General features: G+C 31.7%; 3 protein-coding genes across 5 annotated transcripts; all 3 read left to right on the forward strand.

The window, feature by feature from the left end:
* The first annotated feature begins 310 nt into the window (after positions 1 to 310).
* LOC131629882 (F-box/FBD/LRR-repeat protein At1g13570-like) lies at positions 311 to 3,996 on the forward strand. The gene is made up of 4 exons (XM_058900683.1): positions 311 to 506; positions 1,287 to 2,109; positions 2,254 to 2,415; positions 2,496 to 3,996. Exons 2-4 carry the CDS (start codon positions 1,294 to 1,296, stop codon positions 2,808 to 2,810), a joined length of 1,293 nt encoding a protein of 430 aa, XP_058756666.1. The 5' UTR covers positions 311 to 506; positions 1,287 to 1,293; the 3' UTR covers positions 2,811 to 3,996.
* A 6,280-nt stretch (positions 3,997 to 10,276) lies between these two features.
* LOC131629883 (F-box/FBD/LRR-repeat protein At1g13570-like) lies at positions 10,277 to 12,971 on the forward strand. Its single transcript, XM_058900684.1, has 4 exons — positions 10,277 to 10,394; positions 10,767 to 11,583; positions 11,718 to 11,915; positions 11,990 to 12,971. Exons 2-4 carry the CDS (start codon positions 10,774 to 10,776, stop codon positions 12,284 to 12,286), a joined length of 1,305 nt encoding a protein of 434 aa, XP_058756667.1. The 5' UTR covers positions 10,277 to 10,394; positions 10,767 to 10,773; the 3' UTR covers positions 12,287 to 12,971.
* A 2,583-nt stretch (positions 12,972 to 15,554) lies between these two features.
* On the forward strand, positions 15,555 to 18,021 carry LOC131629884 (F-box/FBD/LRR-repeat protein At1g13570-like). Of its 3 annotated transcripts, XM_058900687.1 has the most exons (5): positions 15,555 to 15,656; positions 16,049 to 16,131; positions 16,282 to 16,862; positions 16,997 to 17,161; positions 17,236 to 18,021. In XM_058900687.1, the coding sequence occupies exons 3-5, from the start codon at positions 16,392 to 16,394 to the stop codon at positions 17,536 to 17,538; spliced, it is 939 nt and encodes a 312-aa protein (XP_058756670.1). In that variant the 5' UTR covers positions 15,555 to 15,656; positions 16,049 to 16,131; positions 16,282 to 16,391; the 3' UTR covers positions 17,539 to 18,021. The 3 variants fall into 3 exon arrangements, with proteins under 3 accessions (XP_058756670.1, XP_058756669.1, XP_058756668.1); XM_058900686.1 differs by having other exon boundaries at positions 16,049 to 16,862; XM_058900685.1 differs by having other exon boundaries at positions 15,560 to 15,656; positions 15,963 to 16,862.
* Positions 18,022 to 20,524: the final 2,503 nt, after the last annotated feature.

Consider the following 20,524-nt stretch of genomic DNA (forward strand, 5'->3'; position numbering starts at 1 on the left):
ATTATAGGCATGCCCGACGGGCTTTTTCCACCATATATTTGATTTAATAGCAATTATCAAATCTATGTATATCCCTACAACTACAACTTAATAAATTAAATTAATATTTATATGACAATCAACATTGAATTTTTTTCTGTTAATTCGTATAAATTAATATACATATTTTAACTATAACTACTTAATATTTTATATCGACTTCGCGCGACCCGTGCGGTTCGCACGGGTCTCTTAGTAGTTTAGTAATAAAAAAAGAGAAAACAAGTCCATTAATTTCCTTCTATTTGTATTTTCATGAAACGCTGTCGTTTGCAATTTCCCATTTCCCCCTTTACACTCTCTCTCTCTCCGCACGAAAACCTCACTCCAAAAAATCTACACTTGGATTCATAGCTTTTCTCTTCAAGTCCGATTCAGAAAACCGGTTTTATTTATTCTCCCATACCGACCTTTGTGTGAACATTTCGGCGATTCCCTCAAGCCACTGCCGTCTCACTCTCTCAACGGTAAGAATTCATCAGAATGGTTTCTCTTTCTTTCACTTATTTTATCATCATCCATTCTTTAGGCTTTGTTTGGATTGATGGAATCGGATGGAGCGGAATGGAATGGAATAAAATGATATTCTGTTGTTTGGATAATTTAAAAACGGATGGAGCGGAGCGGAAAGGAGTGGTATGGATTCCATTCCATTCCATCACTTACCACCATATTCCTTCCCCTCCAATTTGGGCGGAATGAATAATTTGTCTTATTCCGTTCTAAAATTTCCAAACAATGGAATGGTACATTCGCTCCGTTCCACTCCGCTCCATCCCACTCCGCTCCATTCCGCTCCGTTCATTTCGTGATATCCAAACATACCCTTAGGTTTTCATCCTATTATTAAACATGATTTATTAGGGCACTTCACTCTTTTGAATTTGAAAGTTAACATAGTATATGTTTGGTAACGCGTTTTCTTTAGCAAAATCACATCTGCAGTGGCATTTTGGTAGTTATTTGGGACCTTTGATGCAAAAGCTACACATAGTAGCTTCTCTAAAATCAAATCTGCGGCAAATCCAACGCTCCACCAAACATACGCATAGTGGTTCAAAAACTTTATGCAAAAAAATAAAATAAACAAATATTTGAAGAAAAACAGGATTCAGATTTGAAAATGTACATTCTGAGTTAGAAAACCAAGATCCCACCCTTCCACGTTTGAATAAGGATGCATACATATACTTGAGTTACTTTTACTATTTTATTCATAATATTTACACTTGTTCTTCATTTTGTAGTTCTGTCATGATGACTTTGCTCAACAAGAAGGCTAGCCGAAGTGATCTAATCAATGACTTACCGAGTAATGTCGTTGATGCCATCCTAGCAAACTTGACACTCCGAGACCAAGTTAGAACTAGTATTTTGTCCAAAAATTGGAGGTATATGTGGACTTCAGTCTCACAAATTTGTATCGATGAATGCTTTTTTGAAAGGTTTTGGCATGTTGATGACCGTGACCGTGACCGTGTAGTTTGTAAAATCATCACGAAAGTTCTTATGCTTCACAATGGGCCGATACACAAGTTTACTCTTTTCATACCATTTGACTCCTGTTTCAAAATCACAGTGGAATACCTCAATATGTGGATTCCAATTTTGTCAAAGAAGGACATTAAATATCTTGAACTTGTGAACTGCGACGACGCAGTACCTGATGAAATGCCATATATTGTCCTCTCTTGTAAGGAACTGACTTACTTTGAGTTTGGTGGATTTAACCTATCAGTTCCACCTAATTTCTGCAGCTTTAAAAGATTGCTTGAACTTCACCTAGTTTGTGTTAGATTCGAGTCTGGTGCACTTGAGAGTCTTATGTCTGGTTGTCCTATTCTTGAAAAGCTCAGCATTGAACAATGTACTGGTTGTGATAGTCTTGTTATATCTTCCCCTTCTCTCAAAGTCTTTGAGCTAGAATTAAGGGATGATATGAAGTCAATTTCTCTCAAGAGAGCAAAGAATCTGATCGATTTTACACTCAATGCCCAACAAAACAACTTATCTGGTTCAATCAAAGGTTTGCCAAAACTTAAGTCGCTTTCGCTTTTCGGTATGGAAAAGGTTAGCAAACATTAGTAGTTGTAGTATTTTCATTATTCTTTCATTATCTTACTATTTTATTGTATATTTATAAGAGAAGTTGTGTTGTTGCTACTTCTAATCATTGTACAGATAATCTCATAGATTTGTTGTTTGTTTGCATAGATCCCATTAGCAGATATCATTCCACCCACGCTGCTAACAAGCTCATTAAGCTCTTTAGAGTATCTTAAATTGAGTGACATGAATTTGAATGAAAAAGGAGAACTGTTGTATTTTGTTAGTGTTCTCAAAAGTGCTCCTAGGTTGATTGAACTCGATATACAGGTAGGTGAACATGAATAGCTATGCTACTTAGCTTGTTTCTTATTATTGTGTATTTTGACTCTTTGATTTTTATACTACAGAACTACAACATGGTTGATACCGCACAAGTTTCAGACCTTTCAGAAGAGTTAAAATGTCGTAGTTGTTGCTGCCTTAAACTTCAGACGGTGAATATCTATATGGAAGCTAACTCTCAGCATGTAATGAGTTTGATAAAGTTTATACTTGCGAATTCTACACTGTTAAAGACTCTTACTTTAGATTGTAGTTATAATAAATTAAAGGCAGATATGTTGTTCAGAATTTCACAAGACCTGTTATTGATGGAACGAGCATCACCAAGAGCACAGGTTAAGTTTCATCCTTCTAGTTCTACCTATTCACTATTTGAGTAGTGAGGTGAAAAGATTCGTTGCACATTGGACCACTGTTTAATTTATTTACTTTCAACCCATTTGGTATCATGTGGCCATTATTTGTAATGCTTTGTGATACAGTAAGCTACTTAACTTTCTATTCTGGTTGTTTATGAGGTTAGATTTTTGGATGATAAATCGTGAAACTTTTTAATTAGGGGACTAGTTATATTTTCTTGAATGGTCTTTTATTTTGGTTAATTTATATATTTTTCAAGTGAAAAAAGTTAATTATTGAACATGTTATGTTGTTAAATCTTGAAGGGACAGTATGCTAGTTGCTCAAAAAAGGGGGCTGAATCTCATTAAGTGAATTTTATTATCATTAACTTTTTTTAATTTCTTTAAGCCATCTTTGTTTGGAATATGGAATTTATTTATTTATTTATTTATTTTAATAATTGGAGAAGATTGAACTCGTCATATGGATGGGGATAACAATTGTGAGGAATGCTGGACTCGAGGATATGTGACAAAACAGTGGTTTATAAATTATTGCCTTGTTCATACTGCTTGAAGTTATGAAGAAAAAGTTTTTCTTGATACAACAACACCTTTCTTCTATAATTTTCTTCAAGAAGTGAAAGAGATCACTTTGAGAAAAAAAATTCTGTCAGTTTTGTGTGGTTTGGGATGTATTTATTCTGGCTAAAAGAGATAAGAGGGGGAATATTTTGGTTTTTTGAGTAATAAGGGTGTTAGAGACGTAGAGGATCTTTTTGCTACTTGAATATCTTCAAGTTCGGACATTCAGCTGAGGAAATCAAATATGGTGGGTCTTTGAAGCTTGTCCCCCCCTATCTTAAGGGTTTCAAGGCGAAGTCAGCTGTGGAGAGTGATCGGTTACCTAAAATTTCTTCTGCAAATTTTTTGTTTCATTATACCCTTTTTTATCTTTAGCCTTGTTGAGGTCGTCTAAGAAGGGTTGGTGGATGAATTGGTTCTCAGAGATCTCTTTATAGTTGTTGGAGTTTGGTTCTAGGGGTAAGAGAATTTGACTCATAATATTTGGCTGGGTTTTTGAAAAACGATCGCGGTCGCATGAAAGTATAAAATGAATGTTGATCAACAAGTAAAGTACAAGTAAAAATGTCAAGATAAATGACTGAAAGATAAAAGATGCATTGAAATAATGGTGGTGATTCACGTACATCAAGCACTTAGCAACTCTTTCTTTCCTACAGTAGAAAATTGGGCAGAGTATTAGTGAGTAATTTGAGTATATCAGCGAACCACCCTAATTTTACACAAAAACGACTTATTTATAGTAATACATAAGATAACTGCCTAAATTGATCTACGACTGATAGTGAAGCTAAATGGCAACTGCTCCATGAGATTTTTCCATGTCTTTGGCGCCTGCAAGGCATGATTTCTTGGAATAACTACCCTTAGATTTTGAATTTGAAACTTCCCGCCATTGTTTCTTCAAAGTTCAACCGCTCTTGGTTTCGACGCTGGCGCTTGTTAAGAATGTAAATGTAGATATTTTCTACTAAGTAAAATAGAAGCCTCTGTCGCCAACAAAAACCCTTTCGACTATTTCATATGATCCCCACTTCAGCCGGTTCGACCTGCGTGTGTCTTCAACATACCTTTCGTACATTTTCCATGTGAACCCTAATTTCTTGAAAACGCCTCTATTCGTAAGCCTTCTCCCTTAACTTCTAAGGTCACCAACTGGGTATACTTTTTATTTTCTGTTCGTAAAAATCTTAGGGTAACATCTTCATAATTCCACATCTCTCAAAATAATCATTTTTGTTGAAATGAGATGAGTGACAAAATTGCTTATTTGATTAAGATATACAACTTTCATGTTGGGAGATTTTTGAGTGTGTAGGTGAAATTTGAAGTTTCCAAAATGAGGTCAAAATTACTTAAAAAACCTAATTTTGACTTTTGTTGACTTTTTTATTCTTGATGAATTTTCTTGATTTCTCTTGGTCAAATGTTTTAAATAATCATATGTTGATGATTTGAATCCTCAAAAGTTCATGGTTGACCATTTTTCTTACAAGTCAAAGATTGACCCACACATTTGACTTTTCTAGATGAACTGCAGTTTTGTGGATTCCACATGAATCAAGCTCTCCTCTTCAAATTAATTATGTAACTGGATTATAATGTTTATTTGGATGCCTTTGAATCATAGTTTGAGTCTTGGAGCTATGTCCTAATTAAAAGTCAAACCTCTAGTGGAATTAGGTCAAAACCCAAATTTGGGGCATCAGGTGAGTTTGAAAGTTGTTGATTTTGAATTGGGCCATCCTTGGGCTTTGATATTGATGGGAGAACCCTTTGAACATAGGAGAATGTTTGAATTTCCTTGTGGGCCTCAAAACCCTAATTTGTCTAGTCTTCTCTTGATCAGTCTCCTGTCTTAGGACACAAGTAACAAACAATAATTTTTTCGTATATTTTGGTTAGTAAATGATATATGCATGATGATGATCCTAATATTTGGAAATATGGTGGGATCTCATTGGTCAAAAATTGGGGTACAACAGGTTTCTTTTTTTTGTATTTAAATGCCTTTAGGTTTTGCCGTCAAGGTTATCTTTTCATATAATAAAATTCAGTATTTTATTCTTTTAGTGGACTCTAGAGCTTATCTAACAGGTTTTGCACTTGCAATCATGTGTTTTCATTCTAGGTTTAACACTTGTTAATTCCTAGTGTTTCTATTTGGGTCAGGTGGCATCAGAACATGTTATCTCATATTTCTTTGTGTAGCTTAATCAGCCACAGGCGATCAACTAATGACTAGAGAAGACCTTAAGGGTATTACTATGGCTTTTACTACAACCCTAACTACTTTGACCAAACAAATGACGATTTTAACAACTCAGATGAACAACACCAACAACAACGGGAACCAGTAAATAGACAGGAGAAGGGAACCCATTAGGGTTCTGCGGGGTGGAAACAATTGTATTATTATTGTTGAAAATTCGAGTTTTGAAGAAGAAGAACACTATGAGGAAGAGGTTGATCATGGGAATCAATATAATAACCATTACTGGGTGAAAATATGTACAATGATAAGTCTAGAAGTGGGTTAAATAAACCCTTTCCTAATTAAACATTTACAAATTCAATTTTAGGTCCCATGTATGAAATCAAAGATTTTAAGAGGTACAGAAGCAAAACACAAATCAAGAGAGCTTGGAAGCATCTTAATAAATCAATTCATATGAAATGGTACATGATGTCCTATATGCGTTTGATTTCTTGGAATGTAAGTCAATCACAAGGCTACTCAAGTAGCTTTTCAACAAAGCTATTTTAACACACATAGCTCATAGATTCTAACAAGACACAATTAAAGTCATGATACTTCAATAAGATTGATACACCACATACCTAAGCGTACACATTAAATCGCTATAAGCAAAGTCGAACTTATGTGGTATACAATCAATGAAAGAAATGTATCAATGCAATAACATGGTAATGGGTACTAGAAAAGTAAAGGAGGTAAGGGAAAAACAAAAGATACACAACGATATATAGTGGTTCGGCTATCGTCCTCGCATTGTCTACCACTCATCAAGTATTGAAAACCATTAGAAAATAATCACGATCTTCCACTTTTTGATAAGTTTGATTATAATATTTTGATTACAACAAACTATCATACGATAATTATCCCTATTGATGCAAACACTAAACTGCTAACAAAAAGTCAAGATCACTAAGGATCTTGATACAACAACCTTGCTACACAATAAATTTTGCTCCAAGTATTCATATGTGGCAATCAACTTGATTCCACTTATCTTTTGTCTAAGCGATTGTCATAGCCAAACGTTAATTGGACAACTCCCAACTTTGTCTACAATCAATTTTTCTCCAACGATATGACGACTTCTGCTCATTATTCTTTCGTTTTCATCTAATTTGCTCGTAAAAATCACATTATACGACTGTCATCAGACTGCAATGATACAAAAAATAGAAAAAATTTATACCACTTTAAAGAATCCTTAAATCAACTGCTTAACCGATAGTGAAACTAAATTTGTTTCACATATGTGACATTTCAATGAGCTTTATTTTAATATGACACGACTTTGTTTTATTTCTCATTGTCATTTTTCTCTTAACGACACAAACCATAATGCGAAGAGATTTTGGAGTTTTAGAAGAGAGTTAGAAACGATGTTGTTTCACCGTGGGAGCTCTTGCTACATTTTCCTCGTGGACTCTTGAATACGATCTTTTCCTCAAGAAAATTGTTGACATTTTTCTTCGTTTATTTTCTTTTTAGGTTTTTAATGTATTTGAATTTGAGTGTTAATGCTTCATGTTTAATTTTTAAGATAAGCTTCATGGATTTTAATTTGAATCTTATTTCAAATGAATTTTAGTATCAATGACTCGTTGTAGTCTAAGGTTGTTTTTCTAAGTTTTTATCTCTATTTGAATGTTGATGTTTTGTGTTTTTTTTTTTTTTTGGGACAAACCAAATGAGGTCTAAATTGAATCGGATAGATATGCATTTCATTTTCCTTGTGTTGTTTGGTGTTCATATTAGAGACAAGATAACCATTTTAGGATTCTGGTTTAAATTATTTTTTTCAAGCTTTGAATTTACAGGGTTGCAAAAGGCGCAGTGCAATTTTATCAAAAATATACTATCGAGAAAATATAAGATAAATGGTATTTTATCGTCTATGATCCTTAGAATTAGAAGCTGTTTAGTCTATTCTACATAAAAAATAGTACATTGTTTCTGTTAAGAGAAAATCTGTCTTTTTTTGAGATACTTAAAGACGCAGGTACTTCTATGGATTGATCCAGAAAATGACAACTATATTTTGTTGTTGAGAGAAAAATGACATTGTTAATAAAATAAAGCCAATGTCATTTGGGATGACAAATTAGGTTATCTCTAATGGCTATCCATAAAAATTACTTATATTGCATAGTTAAGAATTTGCAAAATGGGTACGGTACTGATACCACTAAAATAAACAGATAGGTAAATACGTGTATCTTAATATCCCCCTCTCGTTATATCGGAGAATATATTAGGGTAATACTAACAAGTACAGACAATGGTTAATAGATTAAAAAGGTAAGTTAAAAATTGTTTAGTAAAGTAAAAAATTATGTTTTTACCCAAAATATATGTATTAAATGCATTGAAAATATAAATAATTAACTTTTTTAAAGAAGATTAGGTGTATTCAATGTATTGAATCTAGAATATTTTCTTAATTTGAAATGCTTAACTAGGGCCCCTGGGGCACTCGTTAGCATGACCCTTTTTATTATTATATTTACATGTTAATTCAGTTTATTAAATGTATTATTATTAAGTTTTGGATTTAATGAATATACACTGATAGTGTAAAATAGTTTTACACTGTCATCCAATAGAAAATCATAAATCTGCCATGTCATTAATTTTTTTTAAAAATAAAAGGGTAATTTAATTAGATACATGGTTGTGATTGGTTGACAGTGTAAAACTATTTTACACTGTGAGTGCATCACCCATTTTCTCTTAAGTTTTTACGCATTTTAAGATAAATATTTGATTATTTTTCAACTCGACATTAATATTATTGAATTTTGTCCTAATATTATCAAAAACTTAAAATAATATAACAAATTATAGTAATTGATAAATTATTTTTTATAAAAAAATATGAGTAAAAACAAGTATGACTATGTGTAAAATACCCATAGAATATAAGAACATACATAAACGTTAGTGCAACTTGGGTATGAAGATTTTTTTCATAACCTAAATATGGCATAAATACTATAATAATCTATTAAATATGAGTGTTCGTTGGTTCAGACAAATTTGAATCCAAACTAAATTATAGTTTGGTTCGGACATTTTTTTTAGTTCGGACAAAAACCAAATCAAATCAATGAAATTCGATGTTAGTTGGTTCAGACATCGAATTTTCAAAACTCTATCCGCGGGCCCGTCTATCCGAACCAACCTTAACTAACTTGTATAATTTATATCATAATTGTCATAGAAACTAGTAAAAAATATTCAACTTCAAGAACAAAAAATGAAATTTCATTTGTGACATTCACAATCTATATGGAGAAATGAAAAAATTAGAGATTTATATTATTATGGAAATTTTGTTGATATAAATTAGATAGTTTTTAAACATAGTACACATTTGTTTATAGTGTGCCCGATCAATTCAACCCAAACCAACCCGTTGTTTTTCAGTTTGGTTTGATTTGGGCTTTATTGCAAAAATGTGCAAATCAATTCAAACCAATCCATATATTTTTCATTGGTTCAAACATTAAATTATCTCAAAACCGAATCAAACCGACCCGAGAACACCCTTACACCTTACTTATACTCATATTAAAATAAAGCCAATTTAAATGTCATTTAAGCCTACCTTAACATTTTTGTTGCCAAAATTTAATTTAATAGACTAACAAAGAAGAACATAAATGTAATTTTTTTTTTACTAAATAAAATATTTTTTTTTACTAAATAAAATATTCATTCATTTCAATCGATAGAGTACATTGTTGCAATACAAATTAAAAATCGACAAAAACAAAAAGGATGAATCTGCAAACAAACTCACAGCATCCATGTTAATAGCATAAAATGGCAAATTGCATATGCCTACGAATATAACTATGACTATATTGAAATTTCCGAAATATTCATGCCTTCAGATCTGTAGCGTTAACAACATTAAAGTCATAGATAGGATCTGCACTAGATCGAAACTCATCTTTCAACCTGAAACAAATGAACATTGCGCACAAAGATAGAAAAACAAAATACACCGCACAAAGACGGGAAATCAAAACAAACAACGCACTAAAATGACGAAATCACAAAAAGAACACTAAATATATGTGAAAATCACTTATTAAACTAATAGAGAAACAAGAACAATTTGGAAGGGTGATTTTGGGGTGCAGTTACCGTGCATAGATAAAAATCTATACACCATGCATAGATTATAATGGACCCTTGGATCATTGGATCAAATTCTAGACATCAATTGTTATTACTCAATACTCAATACTCACCACTCAATACTCAATACTCAAATACTGGATTAAAAACATGATCCAATGACTTATGTAGGCTTATGCATGGTGCATAAGTAAAATCCTTATGCATATTAGCCAAAGCCGTGATTTTGGATCAAAATCAATCCTAAATCACCCCTCTTTAGGAGATCGAGAAGAAGAAGAAAAGTGACGATGGCTAGGGTTGAGAGAGAAAGTAACAACTTAAATGTAATTCCTTTTTTCTTTATAATAAAATGTAAATTTTATTTACTAAAAGACCAACTTAAATTTTATTTACTAAAAGACCAACTTAAATTCATAAAATGTTGTTAGCTAATCATTTAAGTAAGTTTGTTTTAAGTCAAACTCCTGTTTTTTAATAAATTATTTTTCTATACAAAGTTTTTAAAATTTAACTGAATAAAAATAGTAGGAGACTCCATCATACAAATGACTCCACCCACTCCCACTTTACTGACCTTTCTTGTGAAGATTTGGCAATCCCTACAAGCCACAGTCGTCTCACTCTCAACGGTAATGTGTTCATCAAAATCGCTACTCTATCATTCATCTATCATCATCATCATCATCATCATCATCCATTCTTTTGTTTTCATAGCATTCATCGTAATGTTAAAGATTCATAACAGTGATTTATTAGGGCATTTCACTTTCAGATTTATTCATTTTGAAATCACTCTCAGATCTGATTTTTGTAGTATGATATGGTTCCAAGTATTTTGAAATCAGATGCCAATTCATTCCCTTTTTTAAATTTGTGTTTTAGTTTGTGAATTTTTCAGAAAAATATTGATTAACAATGCAAATGCTTTACAACTCTATGCAAAAGAGAAAAATAAACATAAAAAATGTTTATATTATTTACACTTCATCTTGAATTCGTAGTTCTGTGATGAGGACTTCGCGGAAGAAGAAGAAGAAGGCCAAACAAAATGATCGAATTAGTGACTTACCAAGTCATGTCATTGATGATATCCTAGCAAACTTGAAAATCCGAGACCTAGTTAGGACTAGTATTTTGTCTAAAAAGTGGAGGTATATGTGGACTTCAGCCCCACATCTTTGTTTTGATTATGACTTTTTTGAAAGGTTTCTGCATCTTGATGACCCTGACCCGGTAGTTTGTAAAATCATCATGGATGTTCTTATGCTCCGCAATGGGCCAATATGCAAGTTTTCTATTGACGTATCTTTATACTGTGGCTTCTCAATGGAAAATATCAATATGTGGATCCCCTTTATGTCAGAGCATATTAAACATCTCGAGCTTGAGACCTACTGTATTCCTGAAGATGATGAAAATAAAAAAATGCCGGATATTCTCTTCTCTTGTAAGGAATTGACTTTCCTTAAATTTAGTTCATTTGACTTGTCAGTTCCACCTAATTTCTACGCCTTTAAAAAATTGCTTGAACTTCACTTAGTTATGGTTACATTCGAGCCCAGTGCACTTGAGAGTCTTATGTCTGGTTGTCCATTTCTTGAAAAGCTCGGCCTTGAAGAATGTACTTGTTCTGATTATCTTGTTATATCTTCTCCTTCTCTCAAAGTCTTAGTGCTAGTATTGTACGAAACAAAGTCAATTTGTCTCAAGGAAGCTAAGAATCTGATCGATTTTACACTCAAGGCATATCGTACTAGAAGTTTGATCAAAACTTTGCCAAATATTAAGAAGTTTTCTCTGGGCAAATTGATAGAACAGGTTAGAAAACAACACAAATTGTAGTATTGAATTTTGACCGATTGTCCAATCCAATATTTATTATGAAAGTTGTGTTATTGCTACTTCTAAGCGTTGTAAAGATAATCTCATTAATTTGTTGTTTGTATGTATAGTATCCATATGCTGGTATTCCTCTAAATCCTGTTATTCCTCCATATGCTGATATTCCTCCCACGCTGCTAACAAGTTCATTCAGCTCTTTAGAGTATTTGAAATTGGAGGACTTCAATTTCAATGATAAAGAAGACATTTTGTATGTTGTCAGTGTTCTCAAAAGTGCTCCTAGGTTGATTGAACTTATTATTAAACAGGTGAACATGAAAACCTATGCTTCTTAGTTTGTTTCTTATTGTTGTATTTTGACTCTTTCATTTTTATATTTCAGAGATTCAGCAAGGTTGATACCACACAAGTGTTTGACCTTTCAAAGGAGTTAAAAAGCCTTAGTTGTTGCCTTAAACTTCAGACTGTGAAAGTCTACACTGGAGATTGCTCTCAGTATGCAATGAGTTTGATAAAGTCCATACTTGCAAATTCTCCTTTGTTAAAGATTCTTACTTTTTATTTCTGCAGTTATGATAGATTAGATTCACGTATGTTGTTAAAAATTTCACAAGACTTGTTAATGATGAAACGAGCATCAACAGGAGCACAGGTTAATTTCCTTCACTCTGCTTATTGACACTATTGAATTCTGCCATCCATCATCCCTCGAATCCAACTGCCTTCAAATAAAAACAAGAAAGTTGTACTGAAAAGAAACTAGTGATGGAGATTGCAGCTAAACAAGTTAAAATAGGGGAATGAGAGTATTTGCGGGATGTGGTCAAGTGGATGTATTGTTTGATGTAATGAACTTGTACTCATGTAGCCATTGTTTATAACAGTTTGTGAGGCGAAGAGGGTGGTTGCACAATGGACTGCTACTTCTTGGATGATGAATCAAGAATGTTTAAATCACAGTTTTCATGTTTTCTTGCCTTCTTGTCTTATTTCCTTTTCTTTACTTACTAACTCCAATATGTTAGGAGTTAGTTATAATGGTTGAAAGTTAGTTACTTGAGTGCTAAGAAAAATATGTGTATGAGTGGTGCATGGAAGCTTATCATAGAAGTAACTCATTTTGTATATAAGTGTAGCTTACATTCAGTTCATATTCAATGAAAAAGTTTCCGTTTACATGTTTATTTTATAAACTTCACTAATAGAACTTGAATTATGGCCTTCCAACTCTTTTTAATCATTAATTATACTAATTTAAATCAGTGGAGCTATCTTTTTTGGTATAAAACATGTATCTTCTACGGGCATGAGATCCACTTCAAGACCTCCGGTTAAATTGGAAGAGACACTTACTATTTCTACCAGCTCTTGGATCCAGTTAAGTTACCTTTGTCATAAACTTTACTTGTTAAACTGAAATAAAATTGTAAAAATATTTAGGTGAGTTAGACTTTTGGGGTTCACCAGATTACTTTTGGGGTTCACCAAATTCAAATCATCATTATCCTATTTTACAAACTTAACCAGTAACAATCAAATATAATGACATTAACAACAGTAAAAAAGTAATTAATATGTAAAAAAGAAAAATATCTTACACTCCTCCTTGAAATATTTCTTGAACACTCCAAACATTGATCTCATTCTTCAAACTTTTCCTTTGAAAGAGGTTAGGTCATTATATGTGCGATATATTTTTTGAATTGTAAAGTTTTAAACTGACTTTCTTTGACTTATTAGTGAATACTTTTCCTCTGAAAGAGGTTAGGTCATTTATATATGCGATATAATTTTTTGAATTGCAAAGTTTTAAACTGACTTTATTTGACTTATTAGCTTCACTAATAGCATGATATTTAACATTAAAATGTTTGATTTTTTCATGCTGGGTTCGATTTTTTTCACGACAATATCATATTTATTATCCACCCTCATGACAATAACTTTGCTTTGAATTGACCCACATCTTACAATTTTTTTTGATTAGTTTGATTATTGCTACTGCGAAGGAAATATACCAGCTTGAACTGATGATTGATTGACGACTTCTTGTTTTTTAACTCCTTGAGAACATATCACTGACAAATCAACTTGAGCTTTTATAAAATCAACTCAAATAACCTTGAACTACAACATGATATTGTGCACATGATCAACCCACAAATCTTTAACAACCACTCAAACTTTTTACACAGATTTATCTTAAAAATCGTAACCCTAATTTTTTTTCTCATTTAACTTACAAACCTTCTAATCTTTTATAAATATTACGCAAGATAATCACATTATGAAACAAATTTCTGAATAGTACAAAGTACAACGTGACTCCCAATAATTTTTTTGACAATTTCTTTGTACACCCCCATAGCGTAGAGACCCTTGTTGGAAACCCCAAAATATCCCTATAATTCGGAGATGCATCTCCGAAATCACCTATTTTCACATTTTCAATAATTTCGGAGATGCATATCCGAAATCAGGTGAACATGAAAACCTATTCGTTTTAGCTTGTTTATTATTGTTGTATTTTAACTCTTTAATTTTTATACTTTAGAGTCACAACGATAATGATACCTCACAAGTCACAAGTGTCGGACCTTTCAAAGGAGTTAGAGTGTCATAATTGTTGCCTTAAACTTCAGACAATGGATATCTACGTTAGAGCTAACCCTCGATATGCAATGAGTTTGATATAGTTCATACTTGCAAATTCTCCTTCTTTAAAGATTCTTACTTTTAATTGCAATTCCAAAAAATTAAATGGACGCACATTGTATAGAATTTCACAAGACTTGTTATGGATGGAACGAACATCACCAAGGGCACATGTTAAGTTTCTTCTTTCCACCTTTCCATAAAAAAACAAAGTTCCTTCGTTGTGGTAATTAGTTGCAGTTATAGTTATAGATTGTATAATGAACTTGTACTCATGTAGCCAGATTGTACCCACTTGTGAGATGAAGAGGTTGGTTGAACAATGGTATTGGTACCTACTTGTAATAGTTTGTTAACTTTCTGTTTATAATAGTTTATTGATATAAAATAAAGTTTGCTTTATCATCTATTTGATTCTATTTAGATTGAAAAATGTATCTCCATCCTTTACTTTTCGTATAATTAAGGATTCATAACTATAATTTATTAGGATACTCACTCTTCATACTTAGATTAGTTGGTTTCAGATCCATTTATTTCTCATCCTTTTCAGTATTTGATGTTACTCTCAGATCTTCGTAGAATATATGATTCTAAGTATTATGATATAATTTACAACTTTTTTACAACTTTTTTAAATATTTATCTTGTGGCTACTCTTTATATCTTGATAGAGGACCAAAGGCGATTAATACTACCTGTAAACAAATATAAAGAAAAAACCAAGTATCATAACAATAATAATAGAGAAAATGGGTGATACACTGACAGTATAAAATAGTTTTACACTGTCAACCAATCACAATCATGTATCCTATTAAAACACTCTTTTATTTTAAAAAAATTTAATGACATGACAAAATGGTGGTTGTTTATTGGATGACAGTGTAATACTATTTTACACTGTCAGTGCATATCCATTAAACTCATAATAATAATATAAATAGAGTTTAATTTATATCCAGTGACAGTGTAAAATTATTTTACACTGTCATCCAATAGAAAACTAACAAAGTGCCTTGTCATTAAAAGAATTTTTAATTTAAAGTGTGATTTATTCTGATACAAGGTTGTGATTGGTTCACAGTGTAAAATAAACCTTTTTCTCATATAAATATATTTAAATTGACAATCATAATATTTCAAGAATTTGAATAATTAGAAGTAAAATAATACTACTAAATAACAAAAAAAAATCTAAAATAAAATAAATAATATTTATAGTAATTGTAATTAATATTTTATATATTAATTAAATCTAATAAATACAATGCAAATGCTTTACAACTTGCCAAAATATTCATATCACTTCACCCTGACTCTCTCACTTTCCTGACCTACCTTTCTGGGAACATTTCGGACTCCTACAAGCAACCGACGTCTCACTCTCAACGGTAATGTGTTCATCAAAATAGTTACTCTATCATCATCATCATCATCATCCATTCTTTTGTTTTCATAGCATTCATCGTAATGTTAAAGATTCATACCTGTGATTTTTATTAGGGCACTTCACTATTCATGCTTGGATTAGATGCTTTCAAATCCATTTTCAGATCTTTCTATTATGATATGATTCCATGTATTTTGAAATCAGATCCCAATTCATTCCCTTTTTTAAAATCTGTTTTTTTGTTTGTGAATAATTAATAAATATATTGATTAACATATAATATACTACTGTATTGTTGAATGGACAGTCATCACCTGCAATGCAAATGCTTTACAACTCTATTGAAACGAAAAAAAACGTTTATATTATTTTCACTTCATCTTGAATTCGTAGTTCTGTGATGAGGACTCCGCGGAAGAATAAGAAGGCCAATACAAATGATCGAATTAGTGACTTACCGAGTAATGTCATTGATGGTATCCTAGCAAACTTGAAAATCCGAGACCAAGTTAGGACTAGTATTTTGTCTAAAAAGTGGAGGTATATGTGGACTTCAGCCCCACAACTTTGTTTTGGTTATGACTTTTTTGTAAGGTTTCTGCGTCTTGATGACCTTGACCCGATAGTTTGTAAAATCATCATGGATGTTCTTATGCTCCGCAATGGGCCAGTATGCTAGTTTTCTATTGACGTACCTGGGTACTTTGGCTTTGAGTTCTCAACGGAAAATCTCAATATGTGGATCCCCTTTATGTCAAAGGATATTAAACATCTTGAGCTTGTGACCTACTGTACTCCTGAAGATCAAAATAAAAAAATGCCGGATACTCTCTTCTCTTGCAAGGAATTGACTTTCCTCAAATTTAGTTCATTTGACTTGTCAGTTCCACCTAATTTCTACGCATTTAAAAAATTGCTTGAACTTCACTTAGTTATGGTTACATTCGAGTCCAGTGCATTTGAGAGTCTTATGTCTGGTTGTCCGGTTCTTGAAAAGCTCAGCATTGAAGATTGTACTTGTTCTGATTATCTTGTTATATCTTCTCCTTCTCTCAAAGTCTTAGTGCTAGTATTGTACGAAACAATTTCAATTTGTCTCAAGGAAGCAAAGAATCTGATTGATTTTACACTCAAGGAATATCATACTAGAAGTTTGATCAAAAGTTTGCCAAAAATTAAGAAGTTTTCTCTCGGCATATTGACAGAGGTTAGAAAATAACACAAATTGTAGTATTGAATTTTGACTTATTGTCCAATCCAATATTTATAATGAAATTTATGTTATTGCTACTTCTAAGCGTTGTACAGATAATCTCATAGATTTTTTGTTTGTATGTATAGAATCCATATGCAGATATCATTCCTCCCACGCTGCTAACAAGTTCATTAAGCTCTTTAGAGTTTTTGGAATTGAATGGCTTGAATTTGAAGGTTAAAGGAGACATTTTGTATTTTGTTAGTCTTCTCAAAAGTGCTCCTAGGTTGATTGAACTTGTTATTAAACAGGTGAACATGAAAACCTATGCTTCTTTGTTTGTTTCTTATTGTTGTATTTTGACTCTTTCATTTTTATATTTCAGAGTAACAATGTTGATACCACACAAGTGTTGGACCTTTCAAAGGAGTTAGAAAGACATAGATGTTGTCTTAAACTTCAGACAGTGGAAGTCTACACTGGAGTTTGCTCTCAGCATGCAATGAGTTTGATAAAATCCATACTTGTAAATTCTCCTTTGCTAAAGATTCTTACCGTTTATTTCTACAATTTTGATAAATTAGATGCACATATGTTGTTAAAAATTTCACAAGACTTGTTATGGATGAAACGAGCATCACCGGGAGCACATGTTAATTTCATTCACTCTACTTATAGACCCTATTGAATTCTGCCATCCATCATGCCTCGAATCCAACTGCCTTGAAATTTTAAAAGGGAAAAAATAAAAACAAGAAAGTTGTATTCAACAGAAACCAGTGATGGAGATTGCAGCTAAACAAGTTAAGATAGGGGAATGAGAGTATTTGGGGGATGTGGTCAAGTGGATGTATTGTTTGATGTAATGAACTTGTACTCATGTAGCCATTGTTTATAGCAGTTTGTGTGGTGAAGAGGGTGGTTGCACAATGGACTGCTACTTCTTGGATGATGAATCAAGAATGTTTTAAATCACAGTTTTCATGTTTTCTAGTCTTCTTGTCTTATTCCCTTTTCTTTATGTTTTTTAGTTGAATACATCAATTAATGATTTTGTATTTTTATTTTGTCGGAGATACCGATTCTTACAAATGTATAGAACTAAGTCATTAACTTGTTTTTTAATGGTAATTTGGTAGTATATGTTTATAGAACTTGAATTCTTCCAAACTCTTTTAATCATTAGTTCTACTGAAGCTCCGATTGAAATGAAAGAAACTCTTATTATCTTAACTAAATGCTCTCGAATCCATTTGAGTTAACTTTCTCATAAACCTGTTTGTTAAATTAAAAATAAAATCTATGATAAGTTTGCATTAAACAATAGTCATTTTTATTTTATTTTTTTGTTATAAAAAAATTTAGGTGAGTTGAATTTTGAGGTTTACCGGAATCCAGTCATGGTTATCTTTTACCTATTTTATGAACTTAACAAACAACAATCATAATGACATTAACAATAGAAAAAAAAATTAATATGTAAAAAAAACAGTATCTAACCCTCAACAATCATAATGACATTAACAATAGATAATAAAAGATTGAAAATAAATGAGATAAGGGGCTGAAAGATTACGTCGGAAAGTTATACTAGTTAGACTTAAATCACTTGGCGTATTTCAATTGTCAAGAGTTTTTTTTAATCTATTATTAATAATATATAAAAGTTAAAGTATCTGGAAATTCCACGATTACCCTAACTGAGTTTAACTTCATCTAATCTAATAATTAAGGACAACTTAGTCCTTTTGTTAAATACTGCAATATGGTTGATTGTGATTTAAAATTTGCTGACATGACATCACTACAAAAAAAATGTACTATTAATTTTTCCCACATTTAAATTTCGTTTTTTTATTTTTCCACATTGCATGCATTGAGAATTACAAAACATAATGATGCAAGATACTAACGTGATTTCTTTTATATTTCTTGGCACAATAAACCTTTCACTCTTCTCAATGCATTGAGTAGTGAAAGGTCACATTGAAAACACTCTATGCTACACTCTATTTCTCACCTTTACTTCTTTTGATTATATTCTGCTTCTTTTCAATAAAAATCTAATTTTCTTTCAACTCACTCTCTCAGTATGTCTCAACTTCTAAACAAGTTCACCTTCATCTCAGTAAAAAACTTTCTCTCTGAAATCTTGACCTTCTATGCTAACTATCTCCATTTGTCGTTGTCGATGGTCCTAAAAGCTCTGCCACGAACCATTTCTCCGGTGAGACTTCCTCAACCACGACGCCGAACTGCTCTATGACGCCGTGAAGCACCTTTTAATTCATCGGAAACACACGTTGTGTGCACCTAAAATGCTTCACCAAACCTCGCCGGAAAATAGTCCAGATCTTAAAGAAAGCAACAAAGGAAGACATAAATTGAAGGTACCAATATTTCTCAAATATGTAATTGTGATGCCTTAGATCTAACTGAGTTTCTATAATCAAAATCATATTTTATATGCCAAATTTATGTTCTGCATATCTACGAATTTGATTTTCAATTTTAACTTCTGATTTTCTAATATAGTTTTTGTTTGTTTTAGGATTTTAAAGAAACGTGGAGTTGATTTGACGAGAGAACAGTTAATGGTTTTTCTTGAAAAATTCTGCAACATTGTAGCATTGTAATATATAACAAATGATTTAATGAGAGAACAGTAAATGTCATTTGAACTGCTTCCTTCTATTCAATATCAACTTTGAGCTTACATGATCAACCCAAATAACATTCAACTACAACATGATATTTTGCACATGATCAACCTAAAAACCTTCAACAACCACTCAAACTTTTACACATAGTTATCTCAAAAATCTTGATCCTATTTTTTTTATTTAACATACAACCTTTGAATCTTTTATAAATATTACCCAAGATGCACATTCTAAAACAAATTTAGGATAGCACAAAGCACGATTTTTTTTTAATAATCAAATTTTAAAAAAAATATACAAAACAAATTAATATTTTTAAAAAATTACTCATCTAACCATGTTTGAGGGTCTTTTCTTGGCGCCTCCTTTTTTTTTTTTTTTTAATTTTTTAGATATCTGCGAATTTGGTGTTACTTGCAGATTTATCTGTTAATTTACTTGCAGACTAAACATTAAATATTTTCATTGGTATATTTGCAGTAACACTGAATCTGCAGGAAAATCCACAGTTAAATGAAAAAAAAAAAAAGGAGGCGCCATCCCACATGGTGTCTACGTGGAAAACATCTCCAAACATGATATGGGTAATTTTTTTAAAATATTAGTTTATTTTGTATTTATTTTTTTAAACTTGGTTATTAAAAAAAAAAATTCACAAAACACAATGTGACTGCCAAAATAAAATTTTCAGTATTTTAACACTAAGGCCAACTATAGTAAAAACAAAATTTTCTAAACTGAATGAGAGTAGAAATGATGTTTTACCATTTGCAGTTCAATCTAGTAAAATTTTAGATTAAAATTCCTTTCGTTTTGATAAAATAATCTAATATATGTGAATTGATGATCATTTTCACTTACCCCTTGAAATTTTTTTGTTGACATAATTTTACTAGACTTGCATTTTTGTTCATTTATTTATTTTTAATTTAAATGAAGTGAAATCATTTTTAATGTTGTTGCAAATCATTTTTAATGTTATTGCAACAATGATGACGTGGACACTATCTT

This window comes from Vicia villosa, unplaced genomic scaffold (genome assembly GCF_029867415.1).
Source record: "Vicia villosa cultivar HV-30 ecotype Madison, WI unplaced genomic scaffold, Vvil1.0 ctg.000621F_1_1, whole genome shotgun sequence".
NCBI classification, from domain to species: domain Eukaryota; kingdom Viridiplantae; phylum Streptophyta; class Magnoliopsida; order Fabales; family Fabaceae; genus Vicia; species Vicia villosa.